Below are 16,722 nucleotides of genomic sequence, written 5' to 3' on the forward strand. Positions count from 1 at the left end.
CCTTCTGCATAAAGATTATAATATCTCAAGATGTCATTCCTCGTAGTTTTCTTATTTGTCAATAAATTCATAAAATTTGGACAAAATGAAATTGCCATTCATGATGCAAGGTTTCCATTGTAAACCAATTTTTGTTTTTCTCAGTTTAATAACTATTGTAACAAATACAAGCATATGATAAATATGCAATGAATCAAGGATACAGAGGCTGAAGTCCAAAACATAACATACACGGTGATATAATGCCAATGAATGAAGTGTAACATTCGACTATTTTACAATAATTACACATCACAATCCCCCTTAGACTATTTATCGTGATTTTTAATAAGGATAAATGTAGTCACATTTTCAAATATGTAATTTTCATAACTTTGTTGTCATCCTATACATCAGTTTAGTGTACACCAAGATAAACAATACCAAATTTGTTCTATAGATCCCAGATGCACAAATTGCCTCCACAATGGACACGACAAACTTAGTTTTGAAGTTAATTAACTCAGACCCAACTCACCCAAGAGATTATACTCTACTATTATTCTATCTAGAACTTGATCCGGAACTACACCCTTCGCCAACATCTTTTCATACATAATTCTGGCTTCTGTTAGTCTCCCGACTCTGCAACAGCCATGAATAACTATACTGTAAGCCACAACATCAGGTAATAAACACCTATAAACAGCAGCATCGAAAGTACTTAAAGCCTCTTCAATCAGTCCTCTTTTGCACAAGCCATCCATTATGATACTAAAACTGACAATATTGGGGTCTATTTTGTCCTTAGACATTTCTTCAAATAATTCAAATGCACTGTCCAAGCCACAAAATTTGAAGTAGCCATCAGCTAAGCAACTGTATGTCACGATAGTAGGCTTCAAGCCTTCATTTAGCATTCTTCTGAAGATCAGCATTGCCTCGTTTACTCTACCCCTTTTACAGAGAGCGTCAATCAGAATACTATGAGTGATAACAGTGCCTCTGATTGGTCCATCTACTAGGCTTTCGTATAGCTTCATTGCCTCGTCCAGCTTCTCTGAAGCGCAGTAACCACAAATCATAGTGTTATATGTCACAATATCAGGTTCTGGTCCATGAGCAACAAGTTTCCAAAAGAGATTATTCACATCTTCAACCCGGTAAACATTGAAGAGACCTCTAAGAAGAACATTGTAAATGGCAATATCAGGACTCACCTTAGTCTGTTGCATAAGGTGATGAAGATTTAAGGCAGCCTTCAAGTTTTTTTGCTCACAGAAGCCATGAATCAGTGTGCAATATGCAATGGCATCCGGGGCATCTATCTTAACCATTTGGAAAAAGAGAATCAGAGCCTCGACAGTTCTCTCTTGAGCAATCAGTGCTTTCAGAAGCAAAGTCTGAGTTATGGAATCAGGAATCATGTTCCTCATTGATATTAGACTACATACCTTCATAATATCCCTCATTTGGTTCAATCTACAATAACCATCTAGCAAAGAGTTAAATATATATACATTAGGCTGTATACCCTTCTTTGAGGCCTGGCAGAAGAACTGAAGAGCTTCATTCAAATAACCTTGTTTGCTAAGTCCATTGATAAGTACTGCATATACGACAAGATCTGGTACATGGCCAGCTACCAACATCTTCCTGTACCATATGAATGCCTCTTTCAGATTTCCCAATTTACAGAAACCATCAATAATATTACTATAAGCCAAACCAGAAGGCTCCAAACCACGTTTCACATAATCTCCAAAGACCCCAGTAGCCTCACGAACACAACCAGCTTGGCATAATCCTTTTATGAGAATGCCATTGGTAACTATGCTAGGCGAGATTCCTTCCCTAAACATTCTTCTATACACTTCAATTACTTTTCCTAGATCTCCTACTCTCACATATGAATCCATGATAGAGCCAAAAATGACAGCATCCAACTTCTGATTCTTTTCTAAAGCCTCAGTCAAAAAGCGATGGCCTTCTTCTACCCTCTCATTCTTTAGAAGGCCATCAATAATAACACTATATACAATCAAGTCCGGTAAAAGACCTCTCTGCAGCATCAAATTGTAAAGCATTAACGCCTGGTCCAAATTCCTTCTCTTGCAGTATGAGTCAATCAAGGTGCTAAATGTAACCAGGTTTGGACTTGGACCAATTTCTAGCATTGTATAAAAGAACTTTGATGCAGCTTCAACAGAACCTTCTTTACAAAGCATCTTCAGTATCTTGTTACAGTCAACAATATTTGGCAGAAAGCCCCTATCAATCATCTTCCGGTGAAAGTTCAATGCTGTTTCAAAAAAATGATTACTAATAAAATTTCTCATGACAAACTCATACACATTGAACCCTTGTTTCAATTTTTTTGCCGATTGCTCACACAATTCATCAAGTATATTGGTAATCCCATCAACGCAACGCGAGGCAACTAATGAATCAAGCATAGTTCTTAATGCATAAGGAGCAACATCAATTCCCATCTTCGACAATTGCAAGAAAACACTAATACCCTCATCAAATTTACAATTTCGAAAATACCCAGCAAGCAAGAAACTATAAACTGTGTTAGGATTAGTCCCATATGTACCAAAACCCTCATGAAGTACCTCAAACACATCCAAGTTCCCAAATCTCTCAAGCATTTTATCGAACACTTGGTGGGCATCACAAAACAAGCGATGAAATAGCAAAATATGGGCAATGCAACAGTACGAATGCAGGGAATGATTGGACCCCAAAACCTTCTCAGACCATTCAAAGAGCCTAATTGCTGAACTGGGTTCTGAGCGGAGAGAGAAAAGAACTTGATCAACAATGGTGGGTCGAGAATCAGGGGAAAAATTAGGGTTTTGAAAGGGTTTAAAGTTGTTGCCTTGAAAAGCTGCAAACGTGCGAGTGACAAGAGATTTTGATAACAATGAAGAAGAGAGAGATGAAATGCGGTAAGGTCTTAGAAGCTTCAATGGAGGGAAAAGCATTATTTGAAGTTTCTGAAGAGTGTGAGAAACAGACCAAATCAAGCTCCACATACCATTTACTAGCAATAGCAATACTTGTATTTCTCTAATGGGTATCTGGTATCTCCCATTCTTTTAGGTCAATGTCACGTGTCTTAACGGGTAGGATTCGGGTCAGAAATAGATTAATTGAGTGCTCAATTACGAATCACAAAGTACTTTCTCTTTCTTTAATATGTTTGTCTCATACGATAAGATTATTTCACTTTATTAAGTTTTGGTTGAGTGAAATTGACGAGAGAGAAAAATTGTGAAACCTAAAGTATTTTTGTGAGCGTAAGTAGTCCCTATGTACATTAATAGTTTTAATACGGAGTAATATAGAGCAATTTTAAAGGAATGACTTAAAAAGAAAATTGAGGCAAACAAAAAAAGACAGAAAGAGTATGTATTAATCACGAATAAAAATTACGACTATACAATTCTTAGAATCGTTCATTAACCAAGATTTTGACTTTGTACTATCATGCAAAATCCTACACCTTATGTCGGTATATGTGAAACTAAACTAGTGGATTATTCTTTGGTAAAATCTTTAATTAGAACATGATAGAATACAAGTAAAAAAAAAAAAAAAAAGCCTATAATTTCATAATAAACCACGTTTTTCAACCTTAGTATTTTTAAATCCATTTTTATTTTTTTATTTTTTCTTTTTGGTAAGGTAAGAAAAAGGAAATAATTAGGACCCCCTCCTCACGAGGGGCGATCCTAAAGCATCTGAGGTGAGAATGGGGTACAAAGCCGAAGAGGTACAAAATGAAATGACCAATTTGTCGGTGACAAGACGCCCAACATTTGCTATCCAATCTGCTGCTCTATTTGCTTTTTTGTAGACATGCCGGAGTTCCCAATGGGGGAATTTGTGAAGTACGATCTTGATATCTTTTATAATGTGATCAATTTGCCATGGGGTCGACCAAATACCGTTTACTGCATTGACAACTAGGAGGTTGTCCCCTCCAATGTGAAGATTTTGTATTCCTTGTTGGAGGGCGAGGATGATTCCCTTGGAGGCCAAAAGGTTCAGCTATGAAGACGTTGGTGGTTCCCAGGTTGAAAGCTTGTGCTGCAATGGGTGCACCTTCACTGTCTGTGATGATGACTCCTGCTGCTGCTGAGTTGTTTTTTACCGAACCGTCAAAGTTGAGTTTGAAAGAATTGAGAGGAGGAGCCTTCCATGCAACCAACTGTGGGTTGGGGTGGTTTGGGTGAGGTAGATAATGGGTTTGGGATCTCTGCATTGGAGACCCCGAGCTTAAAGAGGTATCGATGAGAATGCGGTTAAATCCATTATATGAGTATCTAAGATTTTAAGAACATAGCATATACAAAATTTCAACTTGAATCGAGTAGAGGGTAGATGACATATGCCCCACCATTCAAGGTTAAAAATAAAAAGGGATAACACTTTAAAATTAAATAGTTCAAGTAAAATCAAACATGCATTGAATTGACAATTATTAATTTTTTAGTGCTCACTAGTTTAATAATCCTAAATTCGGCTTTGAATATGAACGTACTTGTGAGATAAATCAAGACTTCAATAACATTTTAAGTAAGGGCAATCAATTGCCAAGTCTTAATTGTCAGTTTAATAGCAATTCTGTGCAAATGCTTCAAATCTTGCAAATTTCATGAAATGAACATAAACACTTAACACTAGCATCCCTGAAGTAAGTTCAATGAGACACTACTATATTGAATTCCCACCACGCTTTCGAAGAATGGCACCATCTCTAGCGATTTTACATAATACTAGTATTTTAATTTATCAACTCCGTCAAAATAGACAAAATTCCATTCTAAACAACTATGCACTAACTGAAACCAACTGTATAGTGCAGCAACTCATCTCATAAGTATTAAGCAAGAGAAAAGACGAGTCCAGAGTATGTTATAAACTTGTACAACTGAAGCTTCCTCGATCAACTAAAAAGCAGCATTATCACTTGCTATCGAATTTCTGCTGCAGAAGAGATCTGTGGAGTAAACTGCACTGAGAGTATGTCAAACCAAAGCCTTCTTCATGAATGCCACACCTACAACAAAGAAAGTTAGAAATGCTTATAACCAACAGAATGAAACAAAATGAGAAATGGCTTCAATATTTTCACCTTAGAAAACCTCTACCCAAACTTGTAAGAAATTATTGGCCCTTACCCGGACTTATTTAAGTTGGTAAATAAAACTTGGGTAGTTTTCATCTAAAAACTTATAAGCCCTTACTTGAGCTAAACAGAATACTTGTAGAGTATCTACTATCTAACTATGCAAGTTTTTCCTGAATTTTTTCTAATTCAAAAGAAGAAAGCCATAAGTAAGCTCCGCCATTTTTCTTCTTCCGTTTCAGTTTTTGTTTGTTCCTTTTGTCATCTACGAAGTATTATTTAATTGGCTAAGTAAAGGAGTTTCCTTTCTTCTGGTTGCCAATCATTGCACCTATTGTGCTACAATGATTGTCAGGAAGGGTACTGCTTTCCCATCACCATCCTCAAATTGGCAGCTTTCAAATTCACATCTGAGTTAAGCCTATCACCAATATTATTCTGATTCACACGAGTGTACCTCTAAAAAGAGCAGAATAATTGAATCAGTATGGAAAAATCAAACTAGTTTAAGGGTGAACACTATGAATTAGCATCATTTCCCATTATAATCTTTGCAGGCATAAAACGTATCCAAAAAGAAGTTTACTGATGTCTCAACTTTCATTTCAAAGTCTAAGCATCATGATGTAACCTTCCAATGTCAAAAATCTTTCCCAGAGTTATCTTCATGCCCAACTAAAATTAGGAAAGCACACTGAGTTGTTTCAATAAGATTGCATTTTGAATCTAAATATTGAACATAAATCTCCGTGTCCGATAATGTTTGCTTATTATTCTTTTCTAGGATGCCCAGAAGGGTTTGCATAGATTTTTCTTTAATACCAATTGATACCCTTTCTCCCTTTTCTACCCTTTTTAGTGTGAGTTCAAATCAACTAGATATATGCAGCAGAGAAGAGAGAACATCAACTAATACAGTACAAGAAAGGCTAAAAAGACCGTTCCATCAGTTTTGACCAGCTTCTTAGAATACATGATTTTTCATCCTAAGCAACAGGACAGATATATATTAATACCCTTTCTCCCTTTTCTACCCTTTTTAGTGTGAGTTCAAATCAACAAGATATATACAGCAGAGAAGAGAGAACATCAACTAATACAGTACAAGAAAGGGTAAAAAGACCGTTCCATCAGTTTTGACCAGCTTCTTAGAATGCATGATTTATCATCCTAAGCAACAGGACAGAGATATAGGTAATTATTTTATTCTTTAAAACAAAAAAGTATTTCCTTATCATACCTGGAATGTCCCCAGCTAGTATATCTCATCGTCAGGGATTTCTGGTGTCAAGAATTTTTTAGGATCTTTACTAATCTCCATATAGTTGAAATTGGATTTCACCTTTTCCGGAACAGGTTCAAGTGGAATAATGCTGTCTTTATCAACAACCCCGTCAATAAGCCCATATTCAACTGCTTCAATAGGAGACATATAGCGATCCCTATCAATGTCTTTTTCTACTTGTTCAACAGGCCTCCCAGTGAACTCAGAAATAATTCTTGTAATATTATTCTTGTTATGCATAATTTCTCGGGCTTGAATTTCAACATCAATAGCCTGCCCACTAGCCCCTCCAAGAGGTTGATGAACCATTATTCTAGCATTGGGCATTGCAAGACGTTTCCCTTTGGCCCCAGCACCAAGAATAATTGAAGCTGTTGATGCAGCAATTCCAAGAGCAAGTGTTGACACATCAGCCCGCACAAGCCTCACGACATCAAAGATGGCCATCGTAGCACTGACAAACAAGACAAAAGCAAAGCCATGAGTAACTTCAATTGAAGGGGATCGGATAAGCTTAACATCCAGCAGGGAATCAAGTTTATACACAGCATTTCATTTCAGACGTTCAATGAGACACAAATTTTTGATAGATTTATGTTCATCATCATCAAAAAACCCACTAGTAATTAACAATATTAACAACCAAGGCTGAAATTTCGATCACTCATAAAACTAGAGAGGAAACTCTTATTTCATTTTCTTACAGTATTTTGTTGACTTCAAAGATCAATAACAGCTGATTAGTAGCAAAACACACATAACAATACAAGTATATTATGTAATTTAACCAGAGTCTAGTATGTGGAGACCTTGTCTTCAAAGAACAAGCTTATAGTTCTCCCTAACAAAATAAATGTAACCATCACAACAAGGTTCAGAAATAATCATCATCATGATTTCTTCCATCAGCAAGCACAATCACAATTATTTGCTCGCTACTAAAAGAAGATTACACTGTATCTTAAATTAGTCTTACAGTCACGCAGAGCTTCAAACCGCTGCCACATTTCACAAGGAATTAACTTCTAATATATTATAGAGTAACTGCCAATGAATCATCAAAATTTGTCAAAAATGTCTTGTCAAAGCATGTCAATCAATCAGAGCCTTAATCCCATAAGTGGGATCGCCTACATGAACCAAAAGCATGTCATTTCTTTAATTAGCACATTCATCCTTGCCTTAACCAGCCAGAAAAGACATATACTACTAATAGAAATAATCCTACCATCACGGCTCACGAGCCCCACCACATCATATTTTCAAAAATGCTAGTGAATTGACAGAATTGTAAGCAGCTGAGTATTCTAAAATTACAAGGGATGGGACCCACCAACACCAAGGTTAAAGATCTAACAACTACACATCAACCAAACCAAAAGAGTAAGTTAGCTAATTGCACACTTTCGCCCAACCAATCTCCAAATTGCCCACCCAACATATGTTTAGCAAAATCCAATAAGTATACTCTTCCTATACGTAATTACTGATTACATTGTACAATACTCTATGTTGATAACATTGTCATGATCACATCTTATTTCAGTTTTCTGACGCCTTATATATGGTTTCCTACACCAACTGATATAGTTGCGGCAGCCTATCTTTATCTAGCACCTCAGCAACATTTTTTCCAAGGTGACAATGAGCAGAAATCTTCCCCTTCAAAGGCAGGATAAAAAGCTTTTTCATTGGGATGATTCAGTTAAATAATACTCCCTCCGTCCCTTAATACAAAGCCTCTTTTGGTTTTAGCGCGGGAATTAAAAAAGTTGTAAATTTTGTAAAACTAATGATTAAAAGTATATATGTGCAAGTGGGGTTAGAGAGAGATAGAGAGAAAGAAAAAGTAGTTGGGAATAATTAAAGAGATAGAGAGAGAAAGTGTTGGGAATTGATGTTAAAAGTACAAAAAAGTAAAGGAAAAAAGATGACAACTCATAAAAAGAGGATAATAATGTCAAAAAAATACAACCTTTAAATAGAAAGAGGCATTGTATTTTGGTTTACCCAAAAAGGAAATGAGGCTTTGTATTAAGGGACAGAGGGAGTACCTGCTTTAATTAGTAAAACTGCCTTTACATTGAATACCTACAAAGACTCTTACATTGTACCTTTAAGTAGTTCCACAGAAAACTAGAAGGAGGGCAGGATGTGAACAAGTTGATAAAAGGTCAAGATGCGTGAAATAACTAGGCAAAACCAAGAAAGTGGTATAACATTCTACTTGGTCTTCCTTCCATAGGTCTTAGCTAAACTAGAAGAGAACCCTAAATCACACATGGAAACATAATTTGACATGGAAAATCTCCAATTCAAAAGTTACCCTTATGGCATGCTTGGATTGAGAGTGATGTATTACTAGGGTAACAAAAGTAAAGCTAAAGAAATAAAAGTGAACATAAAGAAGGATGAGATAGTGATGGTGTGATTGTAAGGGGGATTATCAGATTATGTAGTGATGGTGTGGGGTGAAATGTGAAGAAAAAGAAATTATTACACTCACTGGAGTAATAGTTATACAAGGGGAGGGTGAATAACTTTAATCCTCATTATCAGAGTAATGATTCCTTCATCTCTCTCTTTTCCTCATGCCACTCTATATTTTTTTCATTTGTAAACACCTTATCTTATAGAACAGCACCTCTAATCACTTAAGTTTTTCTTAATTTGACTTGTATTACCCCTTAATTCATTATCCCCAATCCAAGCGTGAGATTAAAAGAGATTGAAGTCATTCCTAAAATAGGAGGGAAAAAAACTAGTTCCGCATTAATTTATTGTAAGACAATCTCATATTACACTTTACATTTCCTTTGAATAAGCAAGAGATCATCTCACACACATGCTACACCAAATGTACACATTTCCATTCATTCTCTTGAAAACAAAACAAAAGTATATTCAAACTGAGATTATCAATGCAACTAACACACAATATATTGTCTCCAAAAAAACCCAAAAAGACAAGCAAACAAACAATACATTGGCTTAAAAAGTAAACACTCTTCCCAAATTCCACCCCATTGACATATTTCACATTCCCATTCATTCTATTGCCATTTATTACTGCTTACCAAACGGCCGCAACAACTCAATGAACAAAGTTCCGAAAACAAAACAAGAGCATGTCCAATGTAATTTCAACAATGACTAAAGCAACAATTCAAGTGCAATTAACAGCAATTAATCTTCTCCAAGAAAAACCCAACAAACAACAACAAATTAAAACCAAAATAACCACAAAAATTATAACAAATAAATGAAAAAAAAAAACCATATACCTAAGAGAACCACCAGGAGAATTGACGAAAAGGCGAATATCCTTAGTATGATCTTGAGCATCCAACAAAAGCAATTGACTAATAATAGAATCAGCAACAAAGTCATCAATTTGACTACCCAGAAACACAATCCTCTCTTTCAAAAGCAACCCCATTACATCAGCTTCAGCACCTCTCATGGCGGTCTCCGGTGTCTGTTGGGCCGAACCCATGATGGAGCCCAGCCCAATATCATCGAGCCCAAGATTGAAGGGGTTGGAAGATGGAGAATTTAGGGTTGGTGGGTGTAATTGAAGGGATGAGTGGGCCCGAAGAGAAGAAGAAGAAATGGGTTTGAAAAAAGGAGTTTTGGAGAGAAAATGGCGGAATTTGGGGGAAGAATAAGATGGGGTTTGAGGGAGGAAGTGAGGAGAGAGAGTGGAGGAGAGAGAAAGTGAAGCCATTGATTTTGTGAGGGATGAAGATGAAGATGCAGTGCAGTGGAGTAGAATTGTTGATGTTGCTAGACAGAAGGAGAGAATCAAAGTGAGAAAATTTGGGTAAGGTTTAACGTTTATTACCTCTCCAAAAACAAAAAAAAAAAAAAAAAAAACAAAAAAAAAAGGGCATAAAATGTTAATTATAGACTTTTTTTTTTTTTTTTTTTTTTGTAAGGTTAAATGGTAAATAGTAAGAAAATCAATTATTACCCCTTTGTTTCATAATAATCATAATAGTAGGGTTGACATAAATTTTAGAAAAATTTTAGGGTGGGGAAATGAGAATTTTTTTAATATAAAGTATAGTTAATGGGGATATATTTAATTGTTTATGGTCCTTGTTAAATAAGAAAGAGTTGCAATTATTATAAAACGGATGAAAAAAAAAAAGTGTTGCAATTATTATGAAATGATGGGAGTATCCAACAAAATTTATTGAAGTAATTTGCAACAAATGAAACTTCGATACCTAAAATACAACTTTTGATAAAGTTCGGTACCTTATTTTTATATTAACTCCAAAGGAAAGAATTCACCTTGTTGGAGAAACAACGAAGATGATGCAACAATTTGTTGATTACAATACTTTAGTGTTTTTGTTGCTATTTTTAACATGTCCTTGATGATTTTTGACACCAATTTTATTTTTTTTTATTTTTTTATTTTTTTTTGGTAGTGGCATGCGTAAATAACCAATTACTTGGAAATAGCTTGGAAAACATTTTTTTTAAATCAAACCACACTATTTCTCAACTGCCATATGAACAGCATATAAAAGCAACTATATTGTTATCCTCCTCTTCTGACAACTCATTGTTCTTCATCTTCTTGTGTATCATCAGATGCAAGTAGATGGTTAAGTGCCACCTTGGTTTTCTTCGATTTTGGTGAGTTCTCTCGAACATCATCAGCTTCACCCTTTCTTTTCAGATTTTCTCCAGTAATCTCCTTCAATTCACCCTCTTCACCCTTTTCTTCCAATGGTGTGCCTGACTCCCCATCTTTAACATCTTTAACTTCAGCTGCAGTTGCCTCTTCACCAGCCTGAACCTCTGTTTGTTTTGCCTTCTCATGCTCTGACAGTAAAGTACGAATTTCCTCGTTGCTTGCAAGGTCTAGGACGCTTTTCCCTGCTTTTGTCTTAGCGTTGAGATTGAAGCCTTTCTTTAGCAAGTACTTGGTTAGTTCTATATGAGAACCTTGAACAGCATAGTGCAGAGCAGTCATGCCCTTGCGATTGATAGCCTTAACAGAAACCCCTGCAGAGACAAGGGCTTTGACAACCTCTAAATGTCCCTTCTGGGCAGCAAAATGGATTGCAGCCATGTCATCCACAGCCGCAGCGCCAACATCTGCCTTGTGCTTGCAGAGAGAGCTAACAACGTTTGCATGGCCAGCCCAAGCTGCCAAGTGTAGTCTAATGTTCACAATCAAGTAAAGGATACAAAATACAGAATATCAATACAACTACAGCTCTGTTTGAATTATTTATTTCTATCAACCAACCAAGGGAGCCTCTGTTCAGTTTAAATAAAATAAATTTCAGTAAAATCGAGTAAAGTAGATAAGGAAAAATCTTTTTAACTTTAACTTCGGTTGATTGCTAGGAAGCCACTAAAAATCCAAGAAGGGTGACTTTAACCTCACACAGAAAGTGGGTTCTGGGTGTCATAAAGTTGAGCGCTTTCAAGCAATTCTTTACAGAAGCTATATAATAAAGCAATAAATGAAACTCAACACAAAAGCAAAAGAGGCTATCAAGAGTAGCTTGAAATACATAAGCTGATAATGGAATAACCGAGTGTCCAAACAAAATTAAATTTACTACCTCCATCCAGATTTAGGTAGTACTTTACTAGTTCGTATTAACTAGGTACTGACAATTAGTTCAAAACGGCCTTCATCATTTGTTACATTAGGACAAATCAGAAAGGAATAAACCAAAGCAGAAAATCTTACTGATGAAATAATGTTCAGAAGCTAATTGCATGAGATTGAGAACATGCAAGCACGATGGTCACAGTATAAAAGTTACAGCTTCTGTTCTAAGACTAGCAGCCTGAGCACTCTAGAAGTTTACAAGTTAGGACTTCTTGGCCTCGCTAAATTGGCTTTACATAAGAAATTTATTTAGTCTTCTTATGCTGTGAAATAGTTACAGTGAGCATAGCCAATTCTAGCACAACAGCCAAAAATCAACCAAAACACCTCTTCCACAAATACGGAAATACTTTAGTTAACAATGATTGAGCTGACCTCTGGAACATCAAGAACAATGACAACAACAGATAGCAGATCCACTAAAGGTTGATCAATGATCAAAAAAAAAATATATGCAGTCTTGCCCTCCTCTAAATTGACCAATGATCTATCAATAAATATAGTCTTCCAAACCTAAATATTAAAAAGCGGACCTATAATTGATGTCAATTCTCTTAGTTTTGATTAAACTGTGATTTGATAGAGCAACTTATCTATCCTATATCTCAACTGACCACAAGCACTTTCTAGTTAGATACGTAGCATATGGTTATGCTGGGAGAAAGAAGAGGAGAAGCTACTTCAGTACTACTTTCCAACAGAACCTTGAACAGTTCAGTGGATGTACTGTACTCAATTGCCTATGTCTAATTCTTAACTAGTCATTATGAATCTTGCATATTAGACAGAATCATGTACAAATTCAACAGTAAATCTCAAAGTTAACAAAGTATCTGGCTAATTTCTGTTCCATTTGGAGTATCAAATGAATTTTATTTGTTCCTGCCATATTTTCTCTCCTCCGCCTCTTTACTTACCTCTTTGCTAGTAACCTAGATAGATACCTCACACCTTTCAGTATGTGGCTCACACAGAGAACAGACAAGTTCTTCATGGAAAATTGAGCTATATCTACATATTAAGCCAGTAGAAGAACATTTGATCCACTAAAATCAGAAATGTACTAACATGAACCATGTTCTTTGGGAGATTTTCATCTATTATGCTGACACTTTCTATTGAAAATCTCAAGAGTCGTTGGGTTGCATCATTAGCACAGGTCTGTCCTTCTTGTACTTTTTTAAGATACTAAGTCAACTCAATACACAAATAGGTCAATGAAACAGAGCAAAAAACTAGAAAATATTAAAGACCAAATACTCAACCAGCCATAAAATTTCAAGTTCCAGCAAGATTTGTAAAGCTCAATCTAAAAAAAAAGAAAAGTCATTTCTTTCGTTGGCCACTAAGACACAAAACACTATTAAATGCTTATTTAACCAATTTAAGACAGAAAAATTTCATTACATCCAAACTTAATCTCAAAATCACATGCATGCTGTAAACTTCACTGAGATTAACATTTAGGTGAAGTGTCTTGAAGGGCATAGCATATGAAGTCCTAGCATTATATCTATATGGCTATCTATTGGCAAAAACTGGATGATCAGGCTGATTCTCATCTCTTCTTCCTCTCACTCTCCTTTCACTAATCTGAATTTGGGTCATCAGAGCCTTTTCTGGCTCATTGTAACTTAGTTCCTCAGCACCTTCAAGAGGTGAAACTCTCATAGTTTGATTATCAAAGGGCAGGACACCTTTTGTCATTCCTAGGAGAAGAATTAATGCAATTGACCGGGGAGATGCAAAGACAATAGAAAGCGCCTTACTGGCAAATACAACTGGTGTGGTGTAATTCTGCACTACGCCTGACTCAGACGCCACTTGAGATTAATGCATGTATAACTACATAGAGCAGTTGCTCACCAATACACAAGTATTGAAAATTTCCACAATAAAATTAGGGGTTCTCTATGATCAAACTTATTACCCCTTGATCTTTATCACTCTAATACTACCATACTGTCAAAATATGAAATAAGGAAATGGAAGCAATGAATCAATACTGAAAAATTAACACAGAACCAGCAATGCTACCAATCTACCATAATGTCATAAGATAAATGGCACAGAAATCGATAACATCACAAGAAGAAAATGAAAAAGAGAAGCTTATGGCATATCATATGCTTTACAAATAACTGCATGCACAAAGAATAACACCTAAATCACATTTACAAGAAAACCTAAATTTCTACTACTTCCATTTCACATACTCTTCAAATTTTCAATGTGGGATGTTTAAAATTTACTGACCAAATACTTCATCATTCCATTACTCATGTAACAAATGCACAACCCCAACTAAATTATACCACTAGTAGACTAATAATCCTCAAAAACCTAATTTGAAAACTGGGTATTCCGGGCAGAACAAAGAGATTATCAATAAATAACTAAAAACAAATTCTTTGATAATTTCATCAAAAAAAAATTCAAAACCCACTTCAGAGACATCAAGATAGCCAAAACTAAACAAATTCGATCAACACCCAACAAATATAATGAAATTCTGAAGCTCAATCAAAGCAGAAAAATTCAATCACAGCACAAATTAATACCAATAATTGAATAAATTGAGAGAGAAAGAGGATACGGAGTTCTGGAATGCTTATCTCTGGAATTGATAGCTAAAGGGTTAGAACTGATAATCAACTCAACAGCAGTAACATCTCCATTTCTAGCAGCAGTATGAATATCATCATCTCTGTTGTTCCCCATTTCTTCTTGCTGTTATTCTGCAACTTCTGCTTCGAAATTCAAATACCCACTGCTGAAATTGGGTGGGGCGTTTTGTAGTATTAACGGGTTTTCGGGTATTTTTTGTAATCAGTTTTGGGTATGGAGTTTGTTTGTTTAGGGATTTATTGAAGGGTATTCCGCTATTCTTCTTTTTAGGGAATGGAATTAAGGCCTAAATCATCACCCCACACATAGACCTGGATTGAACCCGACTCGCACATTTAAAATTTTACGTGGTTTTTGGGAATTAGAGCTGGTAAAAAGTCGTGTCGTGTTTGTGTTCGTGTTTGGTCTCGTGTCAATTTCGTTTTATTCATAGAATTTATCAAAAACTATATATAATGTAAGATAATTCCATAATTTGACCACTTTATCTAAACAGGCCATGTTTGGGTTGATTTTGTGTCGTGTTGTGTCAACTTCGTGTTTTCTCTCACTAACTTCGTGTTCGTGTCGTGCCGATTTCGATCGTATTGTCAAGTCGTGTAAGAGATTACGAGCTCTATATGGGACCAAATTCTAAAAGCTCAGAAAGAGCACTTAGCTTTATGTTCATTTATACACCAAAATAGCTAATACGTAGTATTTATCTAACACTTTTATAGAAAACACTAATCACGATCGACTAATCAAAACAGCTAATGCAAACAACTATAAGCTAATGCAAACAACTATCAGCTAATTACTAAACTTGACCAAGGTTAAATCTGAAAGTAACATGTTTAACAGCTCAATCATCTCACATACAAAATTAAGTCTAAAATTAACAATTTTTGTTTTTTCACTTGTCTGACAATTAACATAAATTTGTATACTAGTACTACGTAACTACCTCAAAATTTGGTACTTCCACCATTTGAACATATTTGATTTTAAATTTTTAACACATCTATATTATAATTGTAGAGTCACTTTTCACTAGAAGCCTCCAAAACTCAAATGCTCAACTCTCATGCATTTAAGGTTTTTTTTTTTTTTAAAATTTTTTTTTTTAATAAAAATAACTACCTCTAACAACTTTTTTTTATTTTTTTTTTATTTTTTTTTTTTAAAAAAAAATAATAACTACCCATCCAATATTTCCTTTTTTATTTTTTTCAAGAAAGTACTTTTTTTTTTTTTGAAAGACTTTCAAGAAAGTACTACTAACATTTAACTTTATGTTTTTTTTTTAATATTTTTTCTTTTAAATTTTGGTACGTAGTATAATATATGACATGCATTAACACAAGTATACAGTTCCTTTATCAACAATTCACTGTAACACTCAAAATCCCCAACATTTCACTTTTTTTAAAACAATATGTACTAACATTTCACTTTGTTTTACGAGTATTTTTTGGTATATAGTATAATATATGTCATGCATAAGCACGAGTACACAGTTCCTTTATCAACAATTTACTATAGTACTCTAAATTTCTAACCCTTCAATTATATGCATTTTTTTAGGCACTACCCTCTAAACAATTTCCACTTCTCTTATCATACAAAAAAAAGTACAACACGTTTTTGTGCAACTGGCCTCACCGAATAACTATTTGCAATAGATTAAAGTATATAACTCTTAGAGCAAGACATGCACTAACCAATATGACACTAACCGACTAACCCGAGTAACCCCTATAACACTAAACGGGTAACCTCTATAAATTTGACAAAGTAAACCCCACAATATCTAGCTACATTGCATTGCCACCGACATAAAAGAGTAAGACCCTGTTTTTTGAGCTTCTAAGCAAAGCAGGGAATATCATATGCAGAGCAGGTTTCAGCACAACAGAACAAGTGTCAGCACATTGTTAATACGATTATTAATACTCACTAGAGCAAAGCTAAACAGGGTTCAACAGAGTCGACCAGTCCAAAACCGACTATTACAGCCCAAGTATAAGTTATAACATCAAGATCAACTTTCCATATTTTAAATAT

The 16,722-nt window shown here is 35.2% G+C and overlaps 3 protein-coding genes across 3 annotated transcripts; all 3 read right to left on the reverse strand.

The window, feature by feature from the left end:
- Nucleotides 1-303: 303 nt before the first annotated feature.
- Nucleotides 304-3,018, reverse strand: LOC145569457 (uncharacterized). The gene has a single exon (XM_081628801.1). The coding sequence runs from the start codon at nucleotides 2,967-2,969 to the stop codon at nucleotides 498-500; it is 2,472 nt and encodes an 823-aa protein (XP_081484927.1). The 5' UTR covers nucleotides 2,970-3,018; the 3' UTR covers nucleotides 304-497.
- A 1,633-nt stretch (nucleotides 3,019-4,651) lies between these two features.
- LOC145567966 (ATP-dependent Clp protease proteolytic subunit 4, chloroplastic-like) lies at nucleotides 4,652-10,208 on the reverse strand. Its single transcript, XM_081627398.1, has 3 exons — nucleotides 9,689-10,208; nucleotides 6,360-6,858; nucleotides 4,652-5,050 (listed from the first exon to the last, which is right to left on the reverse strand). The coding sequence occupies exons 1-2, from the start codon at nucleotides 10,129-10,131 to the stop codon at nucleotides 6,375-6,377; spliced, it is 927 nt and encodes a 308-aa protein (XP_081483524.1). The 5' UTR covers nucleotides 10,132-10,208; the 3' UTR covers nucleotides 4,652-5,050; nucleotides 6,360-6,374.
- A 582-nt stretch (nucleotides 10,209-10,790) lies between these two features.
- Nucleotides 10,791-14,906, reverse strand: LOC145569458 (uncharacterized). The gene is made up of 2 exons (XM_081628802.1): nucleotides 14,645-14,906; nucleotides 10,791-11,584 (listed from the first exon to the last, which is right to left on the reverse strand). Exons 1-2 carry the CDS (start codon nucleotides 14,767-14,769, stop codon nucleotides 10,978-10,980), a joined length of 732 nt encoding a protein of 243 aa, XP_081484928.1. The 5' UTR covers nucleotides 14,770-14,906; the 3' UTR covers nucleotides 10,791-10,977.
- Between the last annotated feature and the right edge of the window lie 1,816 nt (nucleotides 14,907-16,722).

The sequence above is a fragment of the Chenopodium album genome, chromosome 11, assembly GCF_948465745.1.
Source record: "Chenopodium album chromosome 11, dcCheAlbu1.1, whole genome shotgun sequence".
Classification (NCBI taxonomy): Eukaryota; Viridiplantae; Streptophyta; class Magnoliopsida; order Caryophyllales; family Amaranthaceae; genus Chenopodium; species Chenopodium album.